General features: G+C 39.9%; 2 protein-coding genes across 7 annotated transcripts in view; both read left to right on the forward strand.

The window, feature by feature from the left end:
• Positions 1 to 7,106, forward strand: part of igsf9ba (immunoglobulin superfamily, member 9Ba) — a 78,587-nt gene extending 71,481 nt beyond the window's left edge. For 4 of the 5 annotated variants that reach the window (XM_044119181.1, XM_044119178.1, XM_044119180.1 and 1 more), the window contains 2 exons: positions 1,962 to 2,092; positions 3,481 to 7,106. In XM_044119181.1, the coding sequence (XP_043975116.1) occupies positions 1,962 to 2,092; positions 3,481 to 3,686 (337 nt within the window). In that variant the 3' untranslated portion in view covers positions 3,687 to 7,106. Of the gene's footprint in view, positions 1 to 1,961; positions 2,093 to 3,480 lie in introns of those variants that run through there. The other variant, XM_044119182.1, reaches the window with a different exon arrangement.
• Positions 7,107 to 12,108: 5,002 nt separating this feature from the next.
• The window catches only part of arhgap32a (Rho GTPase activating protein 32a), a 33,115-nt gene continuing 19,444 nt past the window's right edge, over positions 12,109 to 25,779 (forward strand). Inside the window, exons 1-5 of one of the 2 annotated variants that reach the window (XM_044119184.1) lie at positions 12,109 to 12,575; positions 21,952 to 22,065; positions 22,937 to 23,042; positions 24,503 to 24,594; positions 24,879 to 24,963. In XM_044119184.1, coding sequence (XP_043975119.1) covers positions 21,977 to 22,065; positions 22,937 to 23,042; positions 24,503 to 24,594; positions 24,879 to 24,963 — 372 coding nt within the window. In that variant the 5' untranslated portion in view covers positions 12,109 to 12,575; positions 21,952 to 21,976. The remainder of the gene's footprint in view (positions 12,576 to 21,951; positions 22,066 to 22,936; positions 23,043 to 24,502; positions 24,595 to 24,878; positions 24,964 to 25,779) is intronic. The other variant, XM_044119185.1, reaches the window with a different exon arrangement.

Here is a 25,779-nt window from a genome sequence, read left to right on the forward strand (position 1 = left end):
TTTTGTTTTGTTTTTTTTTTAATAGAAATGTACTACATTGTTTTTAACACACCGTGGCCTCCGCAAACAGTCGATCTGATTATGAAAATTACCTTTTTTTTTTTTTTTTCCATGTACGGGACTGTTTTGTCAGATTTGTCTCCTCTCCCATTTCTCCCCCCCCTCTCTGCTAATGCCTCTCAATCTTTCTCTCCACAGTGGCAAATGATGGACAGCATCTCTAAAGCTTTGTGTTCCTTTTCCCTTTCTGACACAGTACATGTTTGTTTTTTGGCAAAAAAAATAAACACATATATATATATATGTATAAAGGAAATCGCAGCATTATATCAGGTTTTTGAAAACTGTTTGTATCCAGACGTAAAAATAAAAAATGCGTGAGGTTATGTAGCTTTATATGTGTGTGTTTTAATGACATGTAGCTGTACAGAGAAAGCGAAGATACTTGAAATTGGTATGATTCTTTTCTGTGCTTATCGAAATGATTATTCTTCATTGAACTTGGCATGTATCCCTCATGAAATGAAAATGGTTCCTTTTAGTTTTATTTTCAATTTCTATCAGAAAACACTTTTAAAAAAATGACCCACCTGAAGGGGTTGGCAGTCTCGTCTGAAAGCGTCAAAGTGTAAAGTTTCTTGTTAATAATTTGTGAGCTACTTTTTTATTGAAGTGTTTCAGGTTTATTATTTGCTATGCGACTCTCACTCAGTTACTCATTTGCAAAACTAGAACAAAATCTGCCACTAAGTACAAAGTAGCTTTCATATTTCTACTTCTCAGGGCTAGAGGGACTTTTGCGAAATTATACCCAATTATATATTCACGCATTGCCAGTTTCTCCCTTTCTTATTCCATTTTGTGCCAGTAATCAAAACAGTAAACAAAATTGTTGCATATCAGTTAATCTTTCTTTTTTAGTTAAGTGTTGTAGTACATTGAAGAAATAAATAGTCACAAAATCTGATGAAATTCATTATGCATTTCTGGAAAACCTTGCAATACACCAGTCAGTTGTTGGGTCAGTTTCCCCTTTCACTTCAATTCAGTTTAGATGACAAAAAAAAAAAAAGAACCGATTCACTTTAGCACACATCAGACAGATCTTTAAAGTCCTTATTCTAAACAGAATAATACCTATTTTGAAGCATTCGACACAATATTTAAAGAATCTTACTTCCAGCTTCCTGAGCTGGAAAAGTCTTAAATTTCCTGCCTGTTGATGTTCAGGAGAGCCCCACTATGATCACCATCAGCACAGGGGTAAAGGTCTGCCAACCCCCCAAACTGCACTGTCAAATATTGTGGCTTTGGAAAATTGAAAGAGAAATTGTAAAGTTTTTAATTCCAAAAATTATTTTCATTTTATGAGTTTATACAGCAAAAAACAAATAAAAAAACAAAACAAATCAATGTTACCCATATTTCTGAAGCAGTCACTACTTAAAGATCCGAAATAACTTAAATTCTGCAATCTTTACTCATTTGGAACTAAAATAATAATAATAATACAAAAGATTTAAAAATGTAATTGTGATCCCTAAAATTGGAATCAAACTAAAAATTTAGGAAAAGTAGGAGTCCAAACATGTGACCTGAACTCCTTAGGTTGGATTTTTAACGTCGTGGCTGTTTGAGAGCAACAGCAGTTTCACCATCTCCACCTCCTGTCAACAGTCCTTTCTCTCACTTTGTCTCCTCCATCTTTTCCCCTCTCCTGTCTTAACTTTTATCATCCATCAAAGCAGATAGAGACTGGAAATTCATCATCTTAGTGAAACATCTCTCAATAGACGCTCAAGTGCTCATCAAACTCATGCGATAGCAGCTACTGAAAATAGCAATGAAAGCAATGTTTTGTCTTGTTTGTTGTTATTTTTTTGTCAATGCGACGTCATTGAGCAGACCGCTGGATTAATCCGGAGCAATGCATGCTGTGCTGTCTCTTCTCGTCCTCTCAGGGAACCTCTAGGTGCGTCTAGTGATACTGCCGGGTCTGAGAGCTTACCAGCACTGCTACACCACTGTATAACTAAAGCCAAGGGAGTGGCTGCCAATAATAACAACAACGCAACATCTGTGAGGAGAACAGGTTCGTCTGAGGGGTTCCTTCCGGTTTCACAGCTGTAAAGTTAGACTTTTGTGGGGGTGGGGGGGTTTGTGCCAATTCAGTTTAATTTGTATTCATTATCAACTAGATTTTCACCATTATTACAGAAGTGTGTAAAATAGCGTTTAGTAATAGATAATTAAGACATTCTATATTAGGTCAAATATGCTACGAAACTATTCAAATGAAAATTAGAATCTATGTGGGGCAGCAAGTCCCTTTTTTCTGTCTCTAAATGAACATGAACTTGTGTTCTTTGCATTATTTGAGGTCTGAAAGGACTGCAGCTTTTTTGTTATTTTCCATTTCTCATTTTCTGCAAATAAATACAAAGTACAATCTTCATTTTACTCAAACAGAGAAACTGATCATTTTAAGTGGTCTCTTAATATATATATGTGTGTGTGTGTGTGTGTCATTGTTACGTCCACAAAAGGGCGCAACATATTTGAGGACACGAAGGCAAAAATGAGGATTCGAAGAGTAATTTTTATTTCAAAACTCTCTTGACCTTTTCTTTTGTTTCAGCTTCTTTTGATTTCCTGTGGAGGAAAAGAGAGAATTAAATCCTCAGTTCCCCCGTGTCCCCAAAAAATAAAAAAATAAAACAAAAAAATCCCAAAGTATAATCAGAAAGTTGGACCTGATGAGACAATCAAAAAGAACAAAACAGTACAGCAGGGGGCCAACCCTAAACAGGGCCGTCGAAGCCCCTGCTAGTACTGGACTACAGAAAAAAAAGAAACTACTGCAAAGGAAAAATCGAAAACAGGACAAGCTGTCCCACCAGGTCAAAGTCACACCGAAAAAAACAACAGCAACCAAACAGACGGCTAACAAAAACTAGCGGTATGGGAGGCTGGAGACGGGCACACCGCGTCAGAACGCATCCATCCTCAGTGGTTGTTGGGAGTGGGCGTCGCCCTTTACCTGGCGCAACCCGGCCTATTTATAGGCGGTCCAACAGCACGGGACCAAATTACAAAAAGAAAGAATTATCCAAACTCCAAAGTATATTAAACAACAACAAAAAAAAAATCATACAACTAAAGTCAATACAAAACGATCCAAGAGAAAAAAATAGACAAAAATAAATACAACGTGCCGAAATCACATAACAGTCATTTTCTTAGTTGTTGAACTAGCGCCCCTTAAGCAATTGGAGACCTGCTTAACCATCTATATGCCTGTTAGCAAGATGAGAAACCGAAAGAGAGCAACATTCGTGGTTACACAGTGGTTTGTTCACTTGTATGACATGTAGATAGTGAGAATGACCAAAGTGTGGGTTATAAGTAGAGTTACAAATTGGTCTGGAACCTTAGTCTGGGAGTGTGAACCAGTGTGTGCCTCGTCTGCCTCTCTTTCAGGTGTGTCTCCCTCTCAGACCCTGCAGCAATCTCAGACACCCCAAGAGGGAGAAGATCTCAACCTTCATAAAAAGAGTAAAAAGCAAAGCAAGAACCCTTACCGCTACTTGACCTCCTTCCTGCAGCGTAGGCCGTCCGAGGAGGACCAGACCGGCATCCTGGCCAGTGCAGACTCTGAGGGCCCGAATTATGGAACTCTACGCTGACCTGTGTGCCCCACCAAGCCATTGGACCCAATTAAGCTGGCCCCTCATGGAAGCAAAGTCCAAAACACCTCAGTTCTCTGCCCATCTCCCCCCCCCCCCGTATCAACAGCGACAAACAAAGGTTTCATACAATCCGTACAACTTGATGTGTCTGAGGAGTCGTGACCTGGATCCTCCAGAGGCTGGAAGTCTCATCTGAAGACAAGAACAATGGCGTTATCTTTTTGTTTGTTTGTTTGCTTTTCCTTTTTTTTTTTTCTGAGGAATTTCACTTGAAAATGCTCTGAGAAATATATAATGTATATAACTAGTAAAACAAGGGAATTAAGCTTCCTCTTACAGTAATAAAATGTGTTGGTTGAGTATGACACAACACTTAAAAAAAAAAAAAAAGAAAAAAAAAAGATTTTTTCACTCACGTATCATTGAGGGTTCATACCTTTGAGGTTTTTCAGTAAAACAGTGTACTGTTAAAGCCTGGTGCGTCCTTGTACAGGGACATGAGTCTACCTTTCCTACAATACAACTAGTGTCAGTCTTTAAACACAGGGTTCTTACAGCAAAATATACCTCAGAGTAAACGCAGAGTTGCTGTAATTCTTGTGGTATACTATACGTACTTGACCTTTTTACACTCTAAAGGTACGGACAAAAAGGTTTATAATGCTCACCCCTCATTCAAATGGATAACATGGCCTAGCTTAATCTTATTTGGATGCTTTTCGTTACTGCAGCTGGCGCATCGCGTCTGCTTTTAGGGTTTCTGAGTAGAGAGGAGTGTTACACTCTGGGTCGTCACGCCCTTTGCTAGGGCACGGTATTATGACGAAAGACCATAGCCTTCGTGAGACCTCGTGAAAAATTTCGGGGGGACTTTCATGCTCAGCAGAGGTTGGACTTCCAGAGCGGCGAAACAAAAGTATGAAGCGTCTGTATGTATCTCATTCTTAAAGAATCATTTGTGAAATTGGGCACATCTTGAGGTGCCTTTTCTTTGCCTTTTGTTGTTTTTGTTTTTTTTTTGTTTTCTCTAACATAAACTGCCTTTGTTTCCGTCGCCTTCTCATGTGTGTCACTCTGAAGAAGTGAGAACTCCAATAATGTCTGTTTTTTTTATATTGCTTTTGTCTGCCAAGGACACATGAAAGAGAGAATGCGCAAGTCTAATTTAGCTTGTTTTAACAATAATACCAGAAGACTTTTGTTTTCAAAAAAATATATATATACATATATATATTATAGAAAAATTGCGGGGGCGAGAAATCCCAAGTAAACTGCACAGTGAAGACGTAAAAGTTTGACAGCAGCTGTTAGAGTGGAATGTGATTGCTTCACGAAGCTGTAAAAAAAGCAATGGGGAATCTCCAAACAAAATGGCCACCCTGACTGTTTATCTCTTAAAAACTGTATATTAATTGCTAGCTACTTCTCTATGCGTTTGCTAATTTTTTTGTAATTATTATTACTTTTTTGACACTAACCGATAATGAATGTATGTTTTGCTGTACAGGAAATGAATGTCCCTTCGTCACAGTGCAGTGAATGACCCGCCGAAATGCTTACGTAGCGCAGCGGAGATTTGCTGAGACGACCCGACGGCAACAATAGGTCCAAACTCCAGTATTCAACGGCCACGCCCGTTCTGCCGGTCACCGCTTTCTTTGACGATATTATCGTCTTTTCTCTTTCCGATTGTTTCGCTAAGGCTAGTTCAGTCACTCAAATACGCATCAAGCAGGGTTTTTTTATTTTAATTTTTTTCGCTTCATTTCAGCAAATTGGAACGTCTTGCTATATCCGAGGTTATCCACGTGAATGATTCTCTAAATCTACTTGGACGAGCGAGAAAGCGGCGATTGCTTGAAAGCGAGCGACAAACAAAATAATTGGTTTCATGTAAGATACAAGGAAATAATCTATATTTGTTATGTACTGTACATGGCGTGTATTGTATTTGTAAAGAGAAATCCAACCATGTTTTACAGGAAGACTTTCTTGTGCGGGGATGTATGAATAGGGGGAAAAAAAAAGAAAAAAATGAGACGGATATCCCAAGTTAAAAGAAGTTAGATTATATATCAAAGTATTTGCTGACGATACGGCTTTAAGTGGATGTTTTAAAAACATTTTAAGGTGCCTAATTTGTCATACTTTAGCAGACGGTATTTTAACTGAGAAGAAAAGTACACTTAATGTTAGTACCGTACAGTGTATTATTGCCACAGCCTGCTGGCTGCACAAGTTGAGAAGTATTTTCTCTGATGTGTTAGTATGTGGACGCCCATTGCGGGACAGGAGGGGGGTGGGTGGGACGCTTTAGAAGCAGAAAATGTGTTGCCCTCTATTATATTTCTGAAACAAAGTAATAATGTATTTTGCCCATTCATGAGCACACATGTAGATTCACGACGGTTTTCTTCGCCTTCATGTGTCCAAAGCAAATAAACCTGAAGGAAACTTTTAGATTATTTTTTATTTTTTTTACTTTTACCCCCTTTATGTTTGGTTTCCTAAAAGCAACGGACATGCTGTAGACATGTACAAAACGTGCTGTGGAGGAAATTGTGTTTACATTAGTTTGATGAAATTAAAGTGTGTTAGGGCATAGTTGCTTTGAACATTACGACTTGGTGCTATGTTTAACTTTGTGGTGCTGTAGAATAGAGGTCTGAAGATTTGTTTCTGTTTCCGGAAGGATCTTTTTTTCTCCACCCCCTACGCGTGTGAGCGCGTGCGTGTGTGTGTGAGCAGCTAAGCTAGCTCTGGTAGACATTGTTCTAATCATAACAGTGTGACTACAGTGATAGACAATACTGGAAAAAAGTAGACATATAACCTTGATTAATAGAGACCTGTGACATTCAATTAACTCAAAAATGACCTGTTTTCTATAGTGTGTTTTTTGCTATGTCTGTCTGTGCTTCCAAGATACCCTCTTTAAAATATATTTGTGATGATATTGAAATTATTAACCCAGCCTAAGCGGGAGAAACGTAGCCTGACTTAGATTAGCAACTAGTCACGGGACACAGAAGAGAATCAGCGTGCGCTGTCAGGTCAGGGGGGCTTTTCTGAAAACTTCCTGTACAGTGCTGTGAAAAAGTATTTGCCTCGTTTAAAGATTTTCTCTATTTGTGCTTTTGTTTTGCTTGGAAGTTGCTTAAACCACAAAGGTAAATGTAACATTGGTCAAGTGGAACCTGAGTAAATGCAAAATGCATTTTTCAAATGGGCGATAGGGGGAAGGTGTCTGTAAAATCTGTCCTTATGTGGAAGAAATAATCGCCTCCGCCCTCCCTGAAACACAGATTGACACATCTTTTGACAGCTGAGCTGAGCAGATTATTGCCATATCTGTAAAATCAAGAATTCACATAAGCAGGACTTCTTTTTTTTTTTTTTTTTGCAACATAAAAGTTAGATAAAATATCTCGAAATTCAAGAAATCAAAAAGCAAAAACTCATCAGGAAGAGGAGAAAAGCAAAGTCAACCAACGCAATCTATCAGTGGCGTAAAACATATTCTTTAGCAAAGAATTTCCAATCAGTAGTTTGTAACCTTGCTCAAAAAGGAAGAAACAACAAGCTTGGAGTTGTCTAGTTTGAACCTAAAATGTGATTAAAATATTGTGGCTTGATTTTATTAAGACCTTTCACTCTTGGGAACTATAATTAGTGTGACTAATTCAAGCAATTCTGTAGAGAAAAATGGTTCAAAATTCCTTCACATTGATGGAAAAGTCTAATTGCCCATCATCACAATGAACGCCTAATTGCCGCCCACAATGTTGGCACAACCAGCCGTTAAGTTTACAGGCAATTTTATTTTTCACAATGGTTAATTTGCATATCTTTTGTTCCTTAATAAATAAAATCATCTTTTAGATCTGCATTTTTTTTCTAAAGCATGACAAAAAAACAATATCCAAAACTTTAAATCTGTAAGAGGGGGTAATGCTTTTCCACAGCAATGTAGATCTATGGTCAACAGCACTTGTTTTTTCAAGCACACTTCTACTGCTACTACTGAGGACGCAAACGTCTCACCTCATCCCACCATCAACATTTTTAAACAAACAACTCCTATTAGTACTGTACAGTTTAGCCATGAGTCGTTGCATTTATTCTCTCGTCAGAAAAGCTCACACATCCCCACCACTGTTTTTATTTTTTTATTTTTTTATTTTTCACAAACAGACGCTGTCTTCCGGGCTCGTCATTTGGTTCTTCGCAAAATCCAACAGGAACATGTACAGCGTTTAAGAGGGCTGCTTTGGACGTACTGTTAGCGACATTTTCTGTTCTGTTTCTCTGTTATTTTTTGGGGGGGGGGGCGTTGTTTTGTTTTGGAGGGGATGGGTTCTGCTTACGGCTCTTAGTGCATCACTAGCTGCTGATAGGATGATACTTAACAGATTTGACTTTCTTTTTTCTTTTCTCTTTTATTTAAATCGTATTAATCTTGCATGTAGAGACAATTACAAAAATGCCTATTTAGCAATCATTCATGGCCATCTGAGCTGGTTTGTTATTGGACGGAAGCTAGAAAAGTACGTAGTATTTTCTATATTCTCTTTATCTCTTTTGTTCGTTTGTTTCTGTTTGTTCTTCATGTGTACCAGCACTGAGAAGCTAGAATGTATAATTAATCGTAGGCTACTATAAGCACTACATTGTTGACTGTTTTAGCTCATATTCAAGCAAACCCAGTAGTGCTTAAAAGAAGTGAGAAATTCCCATGTTTGGTTTCACTTTCATCCACCGAACTCTGTGCTGTACATCACATGTTTACATTCGGTATTTTACGTGTTTTTGTTGTTCTTGTTTTGGTTTTTGACCATGATGTCCATATGTAAATATTCAGAGTTAACATTTTTTCCACTCTTCTCTTTTTTAAAAAACGATAACACTGATTGTTTCTTTTATTTTTATTTAATTTTTTTTTAGAAATGCCATTTTATTCTGTCACCGCATCAGGTTTTTTGATGCTTTACTTAACTTTTTTTTTTTTGTGAGCAATTAACTCATACTGTATGGTGCTGTACCAAAGCCTTATGTATAATATCTGTACAATTTTTTTTCTTTTATTTTTTTTTTACCACTGCTATCCAGTGACTCGTCTTGAGATCATGTCTTGGTCACTGCTCATGTTCAACTGCCATGAATTTTCTTTTGATTTTTCTCTCTCTCTCTTTTCTCTTCGAGTAAGCAGAAACCTGAACAAACTAAAATGTAAAAAATAAATAAATAAGTAAAAAGAATGACAACACACACTCTGGCTTGTTACCAAACGGGCCTGGATGTACAGCAGCGGTCGCCATCACAAGCCTTTATAGGGGTAAAATGCACAGGCTCACTCCTGGTGGCTCATCATGACGTAGACATGAGCCCATCACATGATCTCTGCTCTATCTATGGCATGTCTATGAGAACATGAGCGCAGTGTTGTATCCATGTCACCATATCATTTCAAATGCTTAGTCCTATACAAGAGTTTCCTCTCAAATTTTTGTATTTTGATATAATAAAAAAAAAAGAAATCAAAAGAGGTTTTATTTGTGTTTGTTTCCTTGTGTGCTTCCAGAATTTCGCTGCAGTTCGAATGCTGGACACAGGGGGTGAGTGTTGGTCAGAAATTGGAGAGAGAGAGAGAGTGAAGCACTGTGATAATCAGGTCAGGTTTTCTGCCTCCCGTTTTTGATTTCTAGGACACACTGGTCAGAGCAGAGTAGAAGTGCCAAGTTTCAGATGTATTTTGAAATTGAAATTTCAAATAAAGGAAAACGGAATCCAAGCAGGTTTTGGATGTTTTCACCCATACGTTGAAGGAGGAAAACACACTCGGTTCCCTTTGCGCTTGTGTTTAAATTTTTTTAGGCGATTGGTGGAGAGCAAACAAATGAGCTGCCATTCTTCTGCACACACCTGAGTAAAATGTAAAGTTCAGCTAATCCACTGTTTAAACACTCCGCCGCCCTGAGGCATCGTGCCTCAGCTTCAGCCAGGCTGCTAAAACCATGTAGCTAGAGCTGTGTGTTTATCATTAAACACCTACATCACAGGCTTTATAGTCGACACAACTTAACAAAAACATGTACCGTAATGTAAAAATCCTTCATTAGTATTATTAATTCTTTCATGTCCCAGCCAAATTTTATGCTTTATTTCTTCAAGTTTCCTGTGATAGAGTAGTAAAAGAGCTGCATTTGTATCTCGCACCGCTTCATTAAGCCAGAGGACTCCAAAGCCCTGACAGACGCAATGTTATTTCACACTAAATGCATCGTTAATAATTAGAGATAATTAAGTGGTAAGTAAGTCACTAAATTACTTCAGTTTTTGTGTCTGTCGTTCTAATGAATTCAAAATTAACAGAATAAGGAGATTGCACCCAAATGGTGGCTCATTTCTGGCCACATCCAGGGCTGATAATGGTCACATATAGAATTAAAAAATTCTTATTTTTTAAAATGCTTAAATAGAACCAGTCTGACAACGTGAAGAATCAGAATGAGAGGTTTTTGGGCTCTGTCACTTTAAGTACTGCTGGCCACGCCTCCCCAACTCAATGTTTATACGTTATACATGTCAACATGGCGGCAGACATATGGCTAACCACACATCTTTGTTTTTTTTTGTTTTTTTTTGCACTTGGAGTATTTCTAGAAGCAATAAAAACCCAAATAAAAGTAGAAAACCAAGAAAAAAGTGCATTTTGCATAATAGGTCCCCTTTCACATTTTTAAAATTGTCTCAAGAAAGTATTATGAAAATGTAGGCGAAAACATCATTTTCTTTCAAATATCAGATTACTTAGTTAATACATTTTAATTGGCTTTAGAATGTTAGCCAAGTCTTACTCTTTAAAACTGCTGCAGAGGATCTGAATTCTCCTAGCAAAGGTCCTTGACCTCACCAGAACACGGAAGAGTTTCCAGACGTCACATTTTGGAGACTGAAACACGTCTCTGGTGCATTATCTCTCAGGAGAAGAGTTAAAGCAACCTTTAGCTTGAGCCTTCTACAGCCACATAACTTCAACCGGACTCGCTTCGATCCAGTTGAGAGCAAAGAGTGTTTTGTTTGGGGCTCGCGCTCAAACCGGCATTTTTAAAAGCCGGCTGGTGTTTATGAACTGACGGGATCCGTAAACTGTTTAGAACAACGATTTACGGATGCATCCGGATGACATGAGAACAAGGGTTTATAAACAAGGTTGGGAACGCCATGGCAACCGGCCAACAAACAAGTGGAAGAGGTAAAAGGAGGCAAGCTCCGCCGTGCTTTTTCCACTCTTGCTGTGATTCCACATCAGTGCTGCAGGAGAATCCCTGTTTTTGTACATTCAAACTGGAGCAGACTAGTTATGAACTAGAGATTTCTAAACATTAGCCAGGTTGTTAATCTGGTCTATGATGTAAGCCACTGTAAGAGCTGGTCCAACTAGGAGTCTGTGGCATTTTGGCATTGGTTTTTAAAACATAATTTTAAAAACCAATGAGCCCCACTCAGCTCCTTCAAGTGTCACTGGTGGCACTTGGGCTGCGTGAGATGTGCTGTAACACAGACTGCTACAGGAGATTGTTTACTGCGTCTCTGGCATCTCTGAAGAAAATTGTGACATTTGATTTTCCCTCTGGGATTAATAAAGTATTTTCAAACTGAATGGAAATTAATTATAACCTAACCCAGCTCTGAGCCTCTCTGCAGTATCATTTCTGACCCTGCAGCTGTGCTTTTTGTTGTTCTCCAGATGTTTGTTTACTAATGGTCTGTAACAAAATCTCTGACACAGTCTCAGAACATCTGTATTTATACTGATATTAAATCACATTCAGCTGCACTCTTTACTAACTGTGTGATTTCTGAACAAAGTTGATTCCACTGGACAATAAGTAAAGCATCAAGCGTTTTCCGATTTCTAAATGATAATATTATTGAAAAGCGCGTATTATAGTCGTCCTACACAATTATGCACGACATAAATATGGACTATTTCTTCTTTTTTCATAGCTTGACAGCTTCTTATTTGTTTTGTGTTGTATTTGTTGCTGCCTCTTGGCCAGGACTCCCTTGAAAAAGAGATTTTTAATCTCAATGGGTTTTTATGTTGGTAAAAGATATTTAAATAATAATAATAAATATCATATAAAATGTAGAAAAACCAAGATGAACATGACTATCTTAGTTAGATGAATAAAGTTTATAAATGATCAAAATCGTTGTGAATAACCAGAACAAAACCTGAATTTCCGCTTAATTTTCCTCGGTGGATAAAAAAAAAAGAAAAAAAGTATGATGATTATGAGCGATCTCAACACCATTTTTCACTCCTCTCACTGTTACCGCCTACCCACAGTGGAGGGGTTATGTAATTGTTGTACCAAAAGCATTACCTAACACCGCACAACTGCGGTTCCTCGATGCTCGCGAATGTAAATGAATCAGCGCCTGCCTGCAAACCCGCACGCCTACAATCAAATCTGGGTCCCTGGTTTGGGGAGAAGAGGAGGAAGAAGAGGAGGAGGAGGTAGAGAAAAAAAAAGGTCTGGGAACCCCGGAGGCACAAACAGGCGCGAGCACGAATCCAGTTTCAGCAGTGCGCGCTCGCGACGCCCGGACACACACACTCTCTCTATCTCTCTCTCTCTATCTTCCAGCCACGGAATCACTCGCCAGCCCTTTTGTAGAGCGAGATGCCGCACCTGGTCGCGGGCTTTCCTGCCAACACCATCTACCTCAGATGATCAGCCGTGGCCTGTCTTTGATTGAGCGAGCGTCCGGGCTGCGTGGGTCTGCAGTGCGAGGCGATGCTGGCTGGCAGCATGCTTCCTAACCGAGGAGCAGCATAGAGGAGGCGGCGGAGAGGAGCAGCGCGCGCAGTCGCAGGTAAGTTTACCGCTGGATAATCCCGTCGCCTCGCGCGTGCAGGTGAACCTCCTCGCGCGACCACCACCAGCTGCTGCCCATTAAACCGATCAGTTCACGCCCAAGCTGTGAAATAATCGATAATCATAGTTTCTCTCTCTCTTCGTCTATCTCTCTCTTTGCGCGCGCGCGCGCGTGTGCTGTTAATGCGCCTGGTATCCGCCAGGCCCAACAGGTCATAGTTCACCGCCGGTAAACTTTTCCCGTTGGTCATTTAATGCGCATTATGTTGCATCAGAGGTTACAAAAAAATAAAATAAAATAAAACCAAAACAGACTGGAGTTTATCTGTAAAGTACGCTGTCTGGTCAGGAAATAATGAGTCTGCCGCAATGCTTAGCAACAGGCCTGCAACAAGTGCGAGACGTATTCAACATTTTATTATGTCATGTGATTAAAATGTCGGCTGTAAAGAGCTTGGTTGAACTCTCGGTCATCCAGGAAATGACAATTATTGCCGGCTGAAGTCACAGAGAGCAGCTAAGCAGCGGCTTAAACCAACTGTTTTTGCGATTTTATGTGATTCTTGTATAAAGTTTAGTTTGTAGTATAGTCAGACTGAAAGTTTAAAAAACATTTTTTTACTTATAAACTTACACAGTTTTCTTAAAAGGGCGGTGTTGTGTATTTTACAAGCACAGACTGCCATTTTATAGCACAACCCCCCCCCCCCCCCGCTCCCCCCAAAAAAGTGTTACCTTCAGTTGTAAAAATGTTGTAAATGTCAAACATGACTAAAAAGAATTTTGACTCTGCAATTAAACACCTTGAAATTTGGCCTTTGCCTCTTTAAGAAGCTCTTGTTCTTTGAAACTTCGCTTCAGTACTTCATCCCAGCACCTTTCTCCACGAAGCTTTTAGCATCTTTCTTAGCAGACTGAGAAGTAGTTCCCATGATTAGCTCTGCAGATGCACAGTTGAACTAAGTGTATGCTTATTGCTGCTGCCGCTAGTCTGAAGGAGCCCCACTCAGCTCCTTCAGACTAGCGTTAGACTCAGAGAAAGAGGTGCTCTGTGAGACAAATTTGACTTGGAGAAAAGGCGCTGCTTTGTGAGAGCAAGTATTTAGGCACCCATGAATGGTTGCCATGGGAGATTTAAGGATTTCTCAAACAGGATTTTGAAGTTACACTCCAGGTACGTTTTTGATGAGGGAATAACATTATAAATGACATAAAGCTCACAAAAGTTGATTATACTTGCTACTGTCTTTTTATAGTCTGAACTAATTGAGATTTGTTTTTTCAAAGCACTCTAGCTTGTAAACCGAAAAAAAAAGTGAATGCCTTACTAGAGGTAATAGAGTTGAATCCAACATATAATATATTTTTTTTCAATAAAGTCTTTAACAAGGTTTATCAAAGTACATTTTGATGGTTAATGGGTTTCTATGGAAATGCATGTAGGGGTCAGTTTGAATGATGGTATTTGAAAAGGTCCTCAAATCAAATTGTGTTTATGTCCCTCATACAGCATGGGGTTGACTCTGATTACAATCCCAAGTGCTTAAATAGAAGGCCGACAAAGAAAGAAGAGCTTGTTGACCGAGCCAGTAAAGCATAATATAATTTATTAATGTGTGACACGGTAATTGAGTAGAGTACTGTCATATGAGCAGATAAGTTAGCAAAAGAATTTTTGAGAAAAAAAAAAATCATTTATCCAGCATATTTCGACCAAAAGATGCGAGGATCCCTCATTCTACTCACAAACAAAAAGACTTTTTGGCATGCTTTGGGATATGGAGCAGCTTATTTGTTATATATATATATATATATATATATATATATATATATATATATATATATATATATATATATATATATATATATATATATATATATATATATATATAGTTTTTTAAAACAATCACTTAAATAAATTAAGTTTATGTTTTTGGATTGTATGGGTAAAGTAAAATGCTTCAGATATAGGAGACCAAACCACTTGGAATGGATTATCGAGAAATTGTCACATTTCTTGATAACTAAGAAGCATGGGGACTTGTGTTCAAAAAGAAACCTTGGTGTGTAGCCAGCAATGTCTCTTCTATAGTCTTCATCCAGTCTCCGTGGTAACCAACTGCTGTGCTGGACGACTGTTGGGCACTCTTACTGTTTCTGGTTATAACTCAGCGATGGCAGATGCATCAGACCCAGCTCCATAAGTTATTGTTATTTTATAAAAGCATTCTTTGTCTCTGGCTTTTTAGACCAAACAACTCAACTTTTTGGGAGGCATTGGAAACTTTTAAGAGTAAGGTAATTTCTTTGCCATCTGTTTGCAGTATTTTAACACAGTGGAAGCAATTGGGTAACAACAACTCAGCTGCAGAGTATTAAGTCAAGTAAAGTTGCATTCTGAGGAAGATGGGGTGCTGCGACCGCAGCTTCATGGAACGGGTTTCCATGGCAAAGGAGCCACGTCTAAGCTTTCATACAGCATCAGCAAGTGAATTCAGTGGTGTAAAGTATGTCCCTCATGGTCTCTAGAGTGGTGTGAGGGTTTTCTTTGTGGAAATTACATTTCTCTGTTTGGCAATCTATTGGAGAAGTCTGGGTTATAATGTCTGGTTGATTAGGTTTGGATTTAACCTGTTCACCTGTTCACCCAGAAACCTAAAACTTTACAGCAGTTTAAGGATTAAATACTATTTCTTAAGTTTTCTGAACATAATGTTCAGAATTTCAATGTTCTTCAGATGAGGTACTGAGCCAACCTTTATGTTTGTGTCACAGAAGAAATAGAGCATTGTTGAGTCAAGACCTCTGTGAAGTATCTTAAACTGAACAAACATCTCCAAGCTCTTACTCTCCGGTTGTCTCTGCATTAAGTTTCCGCAAGTTGTCTGTCGTATTTCTGAGAATAAACGTTGCCCTCCCTAAAATATATTTCTTGCAAAATGAGATTTTCTCCCATTCACTATTTGTGGTACGCCGTCAGCTTATTTTTAGCATGAGGAGATTTGTGGCTCGTGGCAAGGTTTGGATTGTCTTCGTGAGTGTCAGACTGGATTGTTGATTAAATGTTTGGATCAGCGTGGGCCTGCTGTTCACCCCCCGGCCCTCCCCGTTACTCCGCTCCATCCGCCCGTTCTGGCCTTCATCAGGGATCACTCGCTAAGAGATTTGAGCCGTGACATCTCCTCTGTGCGGGATGAAATAATCTCAGTCTGGCAGATTCTGAGAAGATTAGAGAATCAAATTGACTTCCAGCCGCCAACCAGTTCAACTCCTTCCCTCCGAGAGGTGACATGAGTCACAAAGCATCGGGTAGCGCATGGCCAATTGGGCGGCGGTCTGAAACCTGCAGTGTGGTGACAGTGGCAGCGCCTCGGACAGACAGGCTGATGATGTGTCAGAGCTTCTGGAAAAAGTTCCTCTGAGGCTTTCATTCGTTTCCTTCGTCTTCGCTCTGGAAGAGTGTCAAGTCAGGATGGATGGGAGATGGGTTACTACGGCAACCACAGAGTTTTTTTTTTTTTTTTTTACCCCTTCTGCATTTACAGCTTCTGTTGACTGCAATCAGAATGAGAGCCTGAAACCAACTTTCTCCACACTGACACCAGTCTCTCTTCGGTACTAGCAAAAGAATCAAAATGCGTCAAAGATTCCTGTAAACTGGGAATTTAGCCGCCATTCGGCTTGCTGTTTTCACTCTGACAGTTTCCATTTACGTCGTTTAAAGCCACTGGAAACCTGATGCAACCACTCTGACCAACAACAAATGGCAAAGAAACTGAAGCTAAGGAGCTAAAACACCACCAGCCTCGAGGAAACCAAACGTTTGTGTTCCGTCAACGTCTGGCCGGAGTTTTGGAGAGCCATGAAGTCTACACTCACGTTATCTGATGTAGAGCTGGTCAGCTCGTCAACAATGTCTTTATAGTTTCAGAAAATCAGAAAACCTGCTTTACCAGCTGTCAATTTAAAGACATTTTCTACATTCTATTAAGAGTCTAATGTAAGAAAATGTAATTACGAGACTCAAGTAAATATTTACCAGGAGGTTCTTCTGCATTACTTTGTAAAGTTATTTCACTTTCATCAAATCATCACAATTTGTCCTTTTGTTGGGACTAAAAGAGTTCTCACTGTTTCAAGGTGCTTTATAAATACAGTTGGTTTGGCTATTTTGTAAAAGTCCACAGAGACTAGAGCTAAAATAAATGGAAAGTATGATAAAAAGTTTTTAGATTATGACATTGACACTAAAAGAACCTTGTTATAACCATTTGTCTCTATGATTCAGGAAAAAATACAACAAAAATAAACAAATTGGGTATGATGGAATGAAGTGGTTTGTAGTGGGAAAATACAGATGAAATGGCATTGCATCGGTATAAAGTGAGGTTGTAAATTATAGAAGGAGCAAATTTCCTGAGACTTGATGTTCGGTACAGCTAACATTTACATTACATTAGTCACATTTTTCTCACATTAATTCAGTTTGGTAGCATTAAATTTAAGTTGTGTGGACAAGCATCAGTAAACAGTAAAATAGTTTAAAAATAGTACCTTTGTTCTTGTTATGAACGCTCAGTTCACAAAGCAGTGTTGAGTGTGTGAGAACTAAGTGGTGGTGCAAATTCTTTTCACACATTTACAATAAAACAAACTATTTTCTTCAAAAAATTTATATATATATATTTTTTTAACAAAAACACATTTTCCTGATTAGCCTGAGAAACTAAAGCTAAACTAGTGGTTTGCACTTGGTCTAAAGCTGAACATCTAGTTAGTTACATAATGGCAAAATGTGATAATATTGAAATAAGAATCGTATAACTTTAAATTTAGAGGTAATCTATAAAGCCGGTTATATTTGCAGACTTTGCAAGAGTAGGTTTGCATTTACTCTTGAAACAGAAGCCTGGAAGTTGGTATTGTCCTCCATTTTCAATTGCAAGTTGCCCGATTCACTTTGCCTGCTTTACCTAAAACATACACTTAAATCCGGACTTTTTTCATCAGGTTTAAAAGTTTTTGATCATTTTTTCAAAGTTCAAACTCCATAACTACTGCAGCATACATTTACAAAAATTCAAATTCAAAAAATACTTTATTGATCCCAAAGAGAAATGAAATACATATTTAATAAATGGTGGGAAAATGTGCAACATAGCTTTCCCTCTGGCTATGACCGCTCCCTCGTTTCATTTTTTTTAATGAAGGACTTGTGACTGACAGACTTGCGACAAAATTTTACCTGGGAAAAAAAAAATAATAAAAAATTCACCCAGTCATTCTCTTGTCAACATATCTGCTGATGCTGGTCCCACAGACAGCGTGCAGGATTGTGTGCGCCGCCCCATTTTTCTCGCAGAAACGCCATGTAGGCCATCAGATACCAGGCGACATCCTTTGTGCTCGCCGCTCCGGTCTCCTGAGATCAGAGCTGCACCTCCCCATTAACTGTGACAGGTAAAGGGGCCTCTTTATTCATGCATCCAGAATAGTACGTTTGATACTTTGGAGATGAATGACGACGGAGAAGCTGTGGAAGCAGCACTGCCACTTGATTCGTTGTGACGTCAAGGTTTGTAGAAGAAAATCCAGAGGAAAATACAAATATGTTGCTTTGACAGGTTTGAGACATTTTTGTATATTCATTTTCTCACATATAGTACACCAAAAGGTGGTATGCTGATGAAGATCACTCATAATCATGTCTCTTCACAGCCTTGCGAGTTTGTACTGTACGCTATTTGGAGCATTTCTAAATCGGTCCACTGTTACGGTGTTTGGGTTAAAAAAAGTGATTGCTTTTTTTGATCGTTTGTGTCGTTTGCTGTTGTCGGATTTTCTGAATTTTTCCAGACGAAAAAAACCCCCCAAAAACTGCAAGTCTTTTATCATGCAGGTGCTTTATGCAAGCTCCTCCCCTGTGCTGTGTGCAGGACAACATGTTCCCCCACTCAAACAGACTGTCTGATGAGCTATAATCAGCAAGGTCAGGTACAGTCGTATGCGCCGTGAAACCTTTTCTTTTAATTTTTTTTTTCACATGGAAAGAATTCAGCTGATAGAAATGTCTTAACCTCATTAGCAACTCACAGCCTTAACATTGTTTTTGGGATACAGTACATGCGTGGCTCTAATAATGCACAATTGTAAAGTAGAAGGTAAACGATGCACGCTGTTCACAGTCTTGCGCCAATAAAAATGTGAAGTAGGGGACAAACAGCATCATGTTGACCAAGGAACACAAATCACAGATCAAGGAGAAATTTGGGCTAGATTCAAAACAAGGTTTGAATGTACTGTTTAGATCTCCTCATCTAAAAACGGAAATAGTATGGCACAACGCCAAACCTAATCCTCAACTGAGCAATGGGAGCCAAATAATTGAATTGGGTGTAATTCAGTTTATTATTATAGCACCAGTTCACAACACATACCATCTCAAGGGACTCTGTGAAGAATCGGAAAAGATCCAAAGCTACGGGTGGAGCTACGATTGGTTGGGCTCTCTACAGATCTGGTCACTATAAAAGAGTGGCAAGAATTAAACTGTTATTTACAGAAAGCCTTAAGAAGACCTACTTGTGCGTTTCTTCGGACATGTTGGGGACACGTTAGTGTTCTCTGGGCAGACCCAGTGGGAACGATGGTGTGTTCATCCCAGCTCACACCAGTTTCACAAGGAACCCTGGCAGTGGCTGTAGACGTTTTGAGGTGGTGACCCAGAACATAAAGAAAAAGCTGCAGTAAAAGGACTTAGTTCAAAGGTTGTTAGTTATTTGGCCTAGACCTCAATCTATTTTTTTTTTCTTTTTATAATCTTTTTATAATATTTGTCGTTTTTGCAGCCTTTAAAGTTGTATGTCCTTATTTTATTTATTAATTTTTCCTCCAGTGGGTCTTTTTGTGGTCTCTAGTGTCCCTTATATGACAGTAGGCTGACTGGAAAGGGGGATGGAGAGGGGGGAAGACATGCGGCAAATGTTGCCGGGACCGGGAATCGAACCCGCGTCGAGGACTGAAGGCCTCCATATGTGGGTCGCGCTATCCCCTACGCCACCACAGCACGCCCCTCAATCTAATTTTTGACACAACTTTTAGTACCTATATGTGGAAAGGTGTTAATGGAGATATACCCAAAGAAACTTTTAGCTATGATTGCAGTGAAAGGAGAACTTAAGTAAGGATTGACTCAGGAGACCTCTGTACTGGCCTGGTTAAAAGCTAGTCCTATGTCGCAAGTCGCTTTGCTTCTTACAGAGGGTATGGACCCTCAGCTATTGAGAAATAATTGGTAGCTGGAGGCAATCGCTAACGTTTGGTCCTGATACATGTACAAATTGAGTGCGCTGTAAATAACCGTCCCCACTAGGAAGTAAGAAATCCTAAACCAAACGACTCAATATTTGGAGGCGTGGCCAACACTGACTGGATGTCTCCTTTTACTTCCTCCCCTGCCATTGCCATTGCAAATCTACTGTAGATATCCTCTTTGTGTTGGACTGTCACATCAAATCCCATCAAAATACACAAAAGTTTGTGGCTACAACGTGACAAAACACTGTTCCAAGACACTGTCCGTTCATATAAGAAGACTATAGATGTTGCTACCAAGTGATCGTTGTATAACATAACTTTATGTAATGTGGTCTCTGGGTCGCTGCTATCTGTGTAATGCACATTTTGTCCTCCGGCAAGGTTGAGTTGAGACACAGTTCGAGACGAGGATGAAGCCGAGTCGGACCTGCTCAGTATTCCTGTTGGCCTGTTAGCATCCTGCTGACTCAAGAAGCTTTATGGAAGTCCAGAACCAGCAGCTGAGTGGATAACCGAGCCGGAGGGGCTGCTGGGAAACCGCTACTACGGCGGCACACCGTATTTATAAATTAACACACCGGTTAGACCAGACGTGTTGTGGTTGATCAGCAGAACTCTTTACTCGTGACGGTGACCCGTCTCTCTGCTAGCTGAGCTGTAGTGGTGGGAGCTTTTGAAGAGCCTATTTTTGTCTGTGAAACATTGTTTACTGATAAACACCTTCATAATTCCAGAAGCACGTTACGGGAAAATTGTGGGAGACCCAAGTTTGCTTCATCAGGACATTCCTAGTGTTTTGATTACTGAACTGAGGGTAAGCAGTAGTAGTCGGTGTATGAATGAAAAACAAGAAGTTTTATCCTAACGAAATACTGATGTTTTACCAATTCCATGGCAGTGGATAAAAAACAGTGATTGTTTGATCCCTGAAAAATTAAAACTATTTATGAAGCTGAAGGAAAACGGCTGTTATGCTTGTACAGACGAGATGAGCCAGTGATGGTGTTTTAGCTTAAACGCGACTTTATTCGTCTTCCTTTGCATTACTGTACAGGATAATACCAACACAGGCAACTCAGTACTATTAGGGTGTATTAGGGCTATTGTAGATAGAAAAAAAGGGTAAGTTTCCTCCGAGGAACTCAAAAATGTTGAGATTAATCTTAAAGAAGTTTCTGGGAATTCTCTTGGAATTAGTTTTTTTACAGTTTTGTATTCAAACAGAACTGCAGTGCATAGAATGAGCCTTACAACATCTCACAATCTGTCTTCTTTAGCAGATTGCCAACACATTTTATCATCTTATATCATCATTAGGCACTTTTAATCGAGATAGACGGTTAAAACATATCTGGATGACGGTTTCTGTTTTTGACATCTGTTGACTTTCTGAACATTGGAGCTTGACAAGTTGCTTTTTAAGACTGTTTTAGCCTACTTTGTGTTGTCAGACAGTTTCTACTTGAGTGATTTTTTGATTCTCCAGGCATAGCAGTAATCAGCCTGGGGGTGGCTGATGAAATTAAACCACAAAAATGTACATCACCATTAATTTGTGATTAAACATGGAGGCAAATATTTTATTGGGATTCCTTATCTCTGTTAACAAATGAAATCACCATCTAAAAACCGATGTTTGTATTCATGCAAATTATCTTTGTCGTGACCAAATAGCAGAAGGAATCTGTTATGTGGGAAATACATTTTCGCAGCAGTGGAATTTAAAGAGTAAAGGGGAAATCCATAAACGTGGGTCTCTGGCTGCTGGGAGAAACCTGCCGTTTCCTTGGAGAGCGCGGGAGTTGCTTTTCAACCAAAATCTGTCAGGTCTAGTAGGAAACAGAAGCTGAAATCCGTCCTGCGAACTCATAACCTGACACGTTTAGGTTGCCGTGGCAGCCCGCGACACTCTGGCATGATGTCATCCCAGATTACAGTTGGGGTGGATGGTGGCCTCGAGTGGGTTAACGTCTGATGGCTCTGCAGCTTCAGACCCTCCTACCCGCCCGCCGTGACTTCGTCTCCTTCTCTCCCCTCCCACTCACGTTTCTCTACAGCGGGCTGTTGCAGCAGGGCGGCATCATGGAGGCTGGATGCGTGGTTGCCGCGGTGATTGAGAATGCTGCCTCAGGACCCCGGGGAGAACCAGGAAGTAGTGACGTCCTTGAGGGGTGAGTTACTCCTTTTGTTTTTTTGTTTTTTGTGTGTGTGTTTCCCTGGCTTTGTATGTCTGCTCACCTGGATGATGATGAAAAGACCAGATAACATGTGGCATGCTGCTTTAAAGGAACCTGGGAATTTTTATTTTGAGATGAATAAAACCAGAAGTGAGGCTTTAAAAAAGTTAACCAGTTATCAGAGTAAAGCAGAGAGACAAACTATTCCTTTCTCAACCTCCATCAGCTTCAGACTCCACTATTTTGTTGCGCTCGCTCATGTAATTTCTTGCGTCCTTTTAGAGCACAAAAACGTTGATGTATGTTTACCACATTTCCAGGTTTGATCAGGCTGAATTTCTGTAAGATACCCAAATTCCCTGTGGCCTTTGTTGCTTATGAAAGTTTGCCTGAATGGGCCTCACCCTCCACTCTTCAGTACATTGAATCACATTTCAAGTGAAGGTTTTGTGAAACTCTCCCTGTGGGTGGATTGTCTTTATGCCTCACTGAATACATGAGCTTTGGAGTGCAAATAAAACAAACACTGGATCTGGGTTTGTTTCTTGTTTTTTTCCTCTCTCTCTCCTGAAGCAGAAACTGCTGATATTTTCCAAACTGATCTCAGTAATTGTTCATAGTTACAGCTAACAGAAATAAATGTGTATCTTCTTGGTGACAGCTTCAGTACATGACGTGTTTTTTTTTTGTTTTTGAGGCATGCTGGTGCAATGTCATGATTCCACTCCAATAATTCTTCCTCACTTGCTCCCTCTGGTGGATAAAAATTAAACAAACTATATTTTGAGAGGACTCATTTTCATAACAATAGTTCAGGTTTTGTTCTGTTTTCAACCTTCTTTTTTTTTTTTTACCTCTTGTTCAGCAACCCGACCCCACCTACTGACCTCGACAAAAACGATGCCTTACCTCAAGCTACCAACATTAATCCTCCAGAGGAGAAGCAGTCACAGGAGACATCCACTGCTGTGGTACACGCCTACACACACACACACACATATATATTTATAAATAAGCACACACTGACTCATAGCTGATGCAAGAGAATACACAAAACTCATCAGACATGTTGTCCTTCCTCCATGAGGCTGCTCTGCCCTCTTTAGTTGATGCACACTTTAATGTCGCCTCAACAGATCACAAGGTCTCAGTTGACGACTTTAAATTCATCCTGGGTTTCTGGAAATTAAAAAATAAAGGTCAAAACTACACATACAGCCGCAAATGCAGTCATATGTCCAACTAAAATTTGCTAAAATTTGAGTGAATGCCTCTTAGTGACTGAAATACCATCAACAAGCTTTTAGCTTGTTGAGGTTCCTGGTGTTCAACCACAGACTGTAATGTCACTCTACAGTCTTCATGTCAGCCTGCTTTATCCATACCTAGACTGATTCTGATGCGTCTTTCAGGTTATTGTCCAAGTTTCAATAGTGTGTCAGCTGTTGATTTGAGGTGAAGTTGGAGGATTTAAAGGGATACGGTAAAATGATGCTGCCGTCACCATGCACTGTGTTCTTAGGTTTGAATGTGTTTATGGTGCATTCACACCAGCCATGTTTCATCAAACTCCAGTCCGTGTGTTTTGAAAGTCCAATTTGTTTGGGGAGGTGTGAATTTGCAATCAAACCAAAAAACCAATGTGAGTTCTGGTCCGCCTAAAAGCCTCGCTCTGGGTTTGATTAAAGTAAACTCTGGTGTGCTTCCAGTGCTAATGTGGAGGCAAGCAGACCAGAGACCGCTGCAAAAGCAGGAACCGGACTATGGTGTAGGGCATTCTGGGTAAATAGAAGATAAAACCTAAACCGCCAAAATCTGACTTCACTCCATTTTTGTTTACATTTCGCAAAGAAGGAAGTTACGCTCATGTCTTCTTCTGACATGTTTCTCTCAGTGGTTCTTGGTGCAGCGCCACCACAGGCAAGGAGAGGAACAAGTTTCTCAATTAGTTTGGATCGTTGGACACAGTGCATGGTGAAAGCAAACCACGCCAGGGGGTGTAGTTTCTACCGCAAATATCTTAGTACTCTTGAAATAAGACAAAACTGATAAGTAACTTTTCTGCAATATACAGGGGCTTAATTTCTTAATATTGAAAAAAAATGACTAGTTTCACTGACTGATTACTTCACTCATAACAAGAATTTTTTTTACCTTTTCGAATTATTAACTTAAGCTCCTATATCTTGCTGATAACTTACTTGTATTGTAGTTTTGTAGTTTCTCTGAGGTTCTCACTACAAAGTTGATAAAATACGTGGTAAGACTTTGTGTCTTCACAGTGTGCAATCTACTGTGGAAAAATTATACAACTCTTATTTTAAAAGCGGGCAGAGGCAGGAATGTGCTTTCATGAAACGTTCCAACGACAAGGCCATAAACTATTGGTTTCTCCATCACCGACCCCGTTAATGCTTTCTGCTCTTGGCAGGTGAAGAGCGATGACATCACAGAACACCAAGCCGAGCCCCTCCTGCGCTCCTGCGTCAGCACGGCGAGTATGAAGGTCAAGAACATGAAAAAGTAGGTGCTCTCAGTGACGCTGACGCTGCTTTCGGGGGTCGCTTCGCTGGCCTGAATATAAGGCTCCTTATTCAGGCCAGTGAAGCGAGGGGGAGCCTGTGTTCCAACGATGGGCGCCTCTCACACCGACCAGCCAGTCTGAATCTTAAACGCCGCTCTGTCTCTCGCCGCACAAGCCTGACCTCTCCCTTCCCCTTTCTCTTTGTTTCGCTCGGCTCCGCTCTTCATCGCAGCATCGGTGTGTCTTGAATGTTGATGAGTTGCTGCTCTTCTGTGTGTTCTAGGCTAACGTTCCCCAGAGGTCACTTCCCCAGATTGGCAGAGTGTGCCCATTTCCACTATGAGACTGTCGATTTTGGCAACGTTCAGGTGAGCTCTAAAAATACTTCACAGAGAGTTATTAGCTTTCATAACTGTGCACTTGGCCGGCATTCAGCTACTATATTTCCTGCTGTCTCAAACTGCCCGGCTGCACTTTGGCTTAATCGATAACCTTGTTTGTGTTTTCTGGACAATTGCTGCAGCAGTTTCCCTCATATTCTTGATGTGCCATGTTTGCATCTGTTCGCAGACGATGTTCTGCACTTACTACGCTTATTTTTGTTCTGCTTCTACAAACGGGTTGCCTAAACCTGGATTTGCTTAGCGCTGCTGCCCTCAGACTCAAATATTAGCTGCCAGCGGGAGCTTAATGCTGGTCCTGAAAATGAAAATGTATTGTCAAATAGCACAAATGAACGATTATCATTGGAGAACGGCAGGAAATTGTTTTTCACCGTGCAGGACGCAGACAGAAAGTTTATTCTTAACAAGGAGCGATGTTTTCCGCATAGACAACATAGGTTACATTATTTTATGCTTTACCTGCTTCTTCACCTTTTACAAATAAGCAGTTTTTCTCGATTTTGATCAGTTGAAACAAAGTTTCCTCTTTTTAGCTTGAAATGTCATTTAGAACTGAACTGCATGAACTCAAGTCAAGCTGAAGACTTATTTCGACTAGTTTTGTCATGAGTGGACGTTGTTCTAGATACTCTGACCCTAGCTTAGCGTTCCAAATGTACCTTCCTTTTTTTTGGGTGATTTCTACCTTCATTCTCGACTGCCCTGTGCTTACCTTTCTCTCTTCCTCTTTCTTGTACTTTGTAGTTTTTTGTTTCGAGATTATTTAGAAGTAATGTAATG

The sequence above is a fragment of the Gambusia affinis genome, linkage group LG06 (genome assembly GCF_019740435.1).
Source record: "Gambusia affinis linkage group LG06, SWU_Gaff_1.0, whole genome shotgun sequence".
In the NCBI taxonomy this organism is placed as follows: Eukaryota; Metazoa; Chordata; class Actinopteri; order Cyprinodontiformes; family Poeciliidae; genus Gambusia; species Gambusia affinis.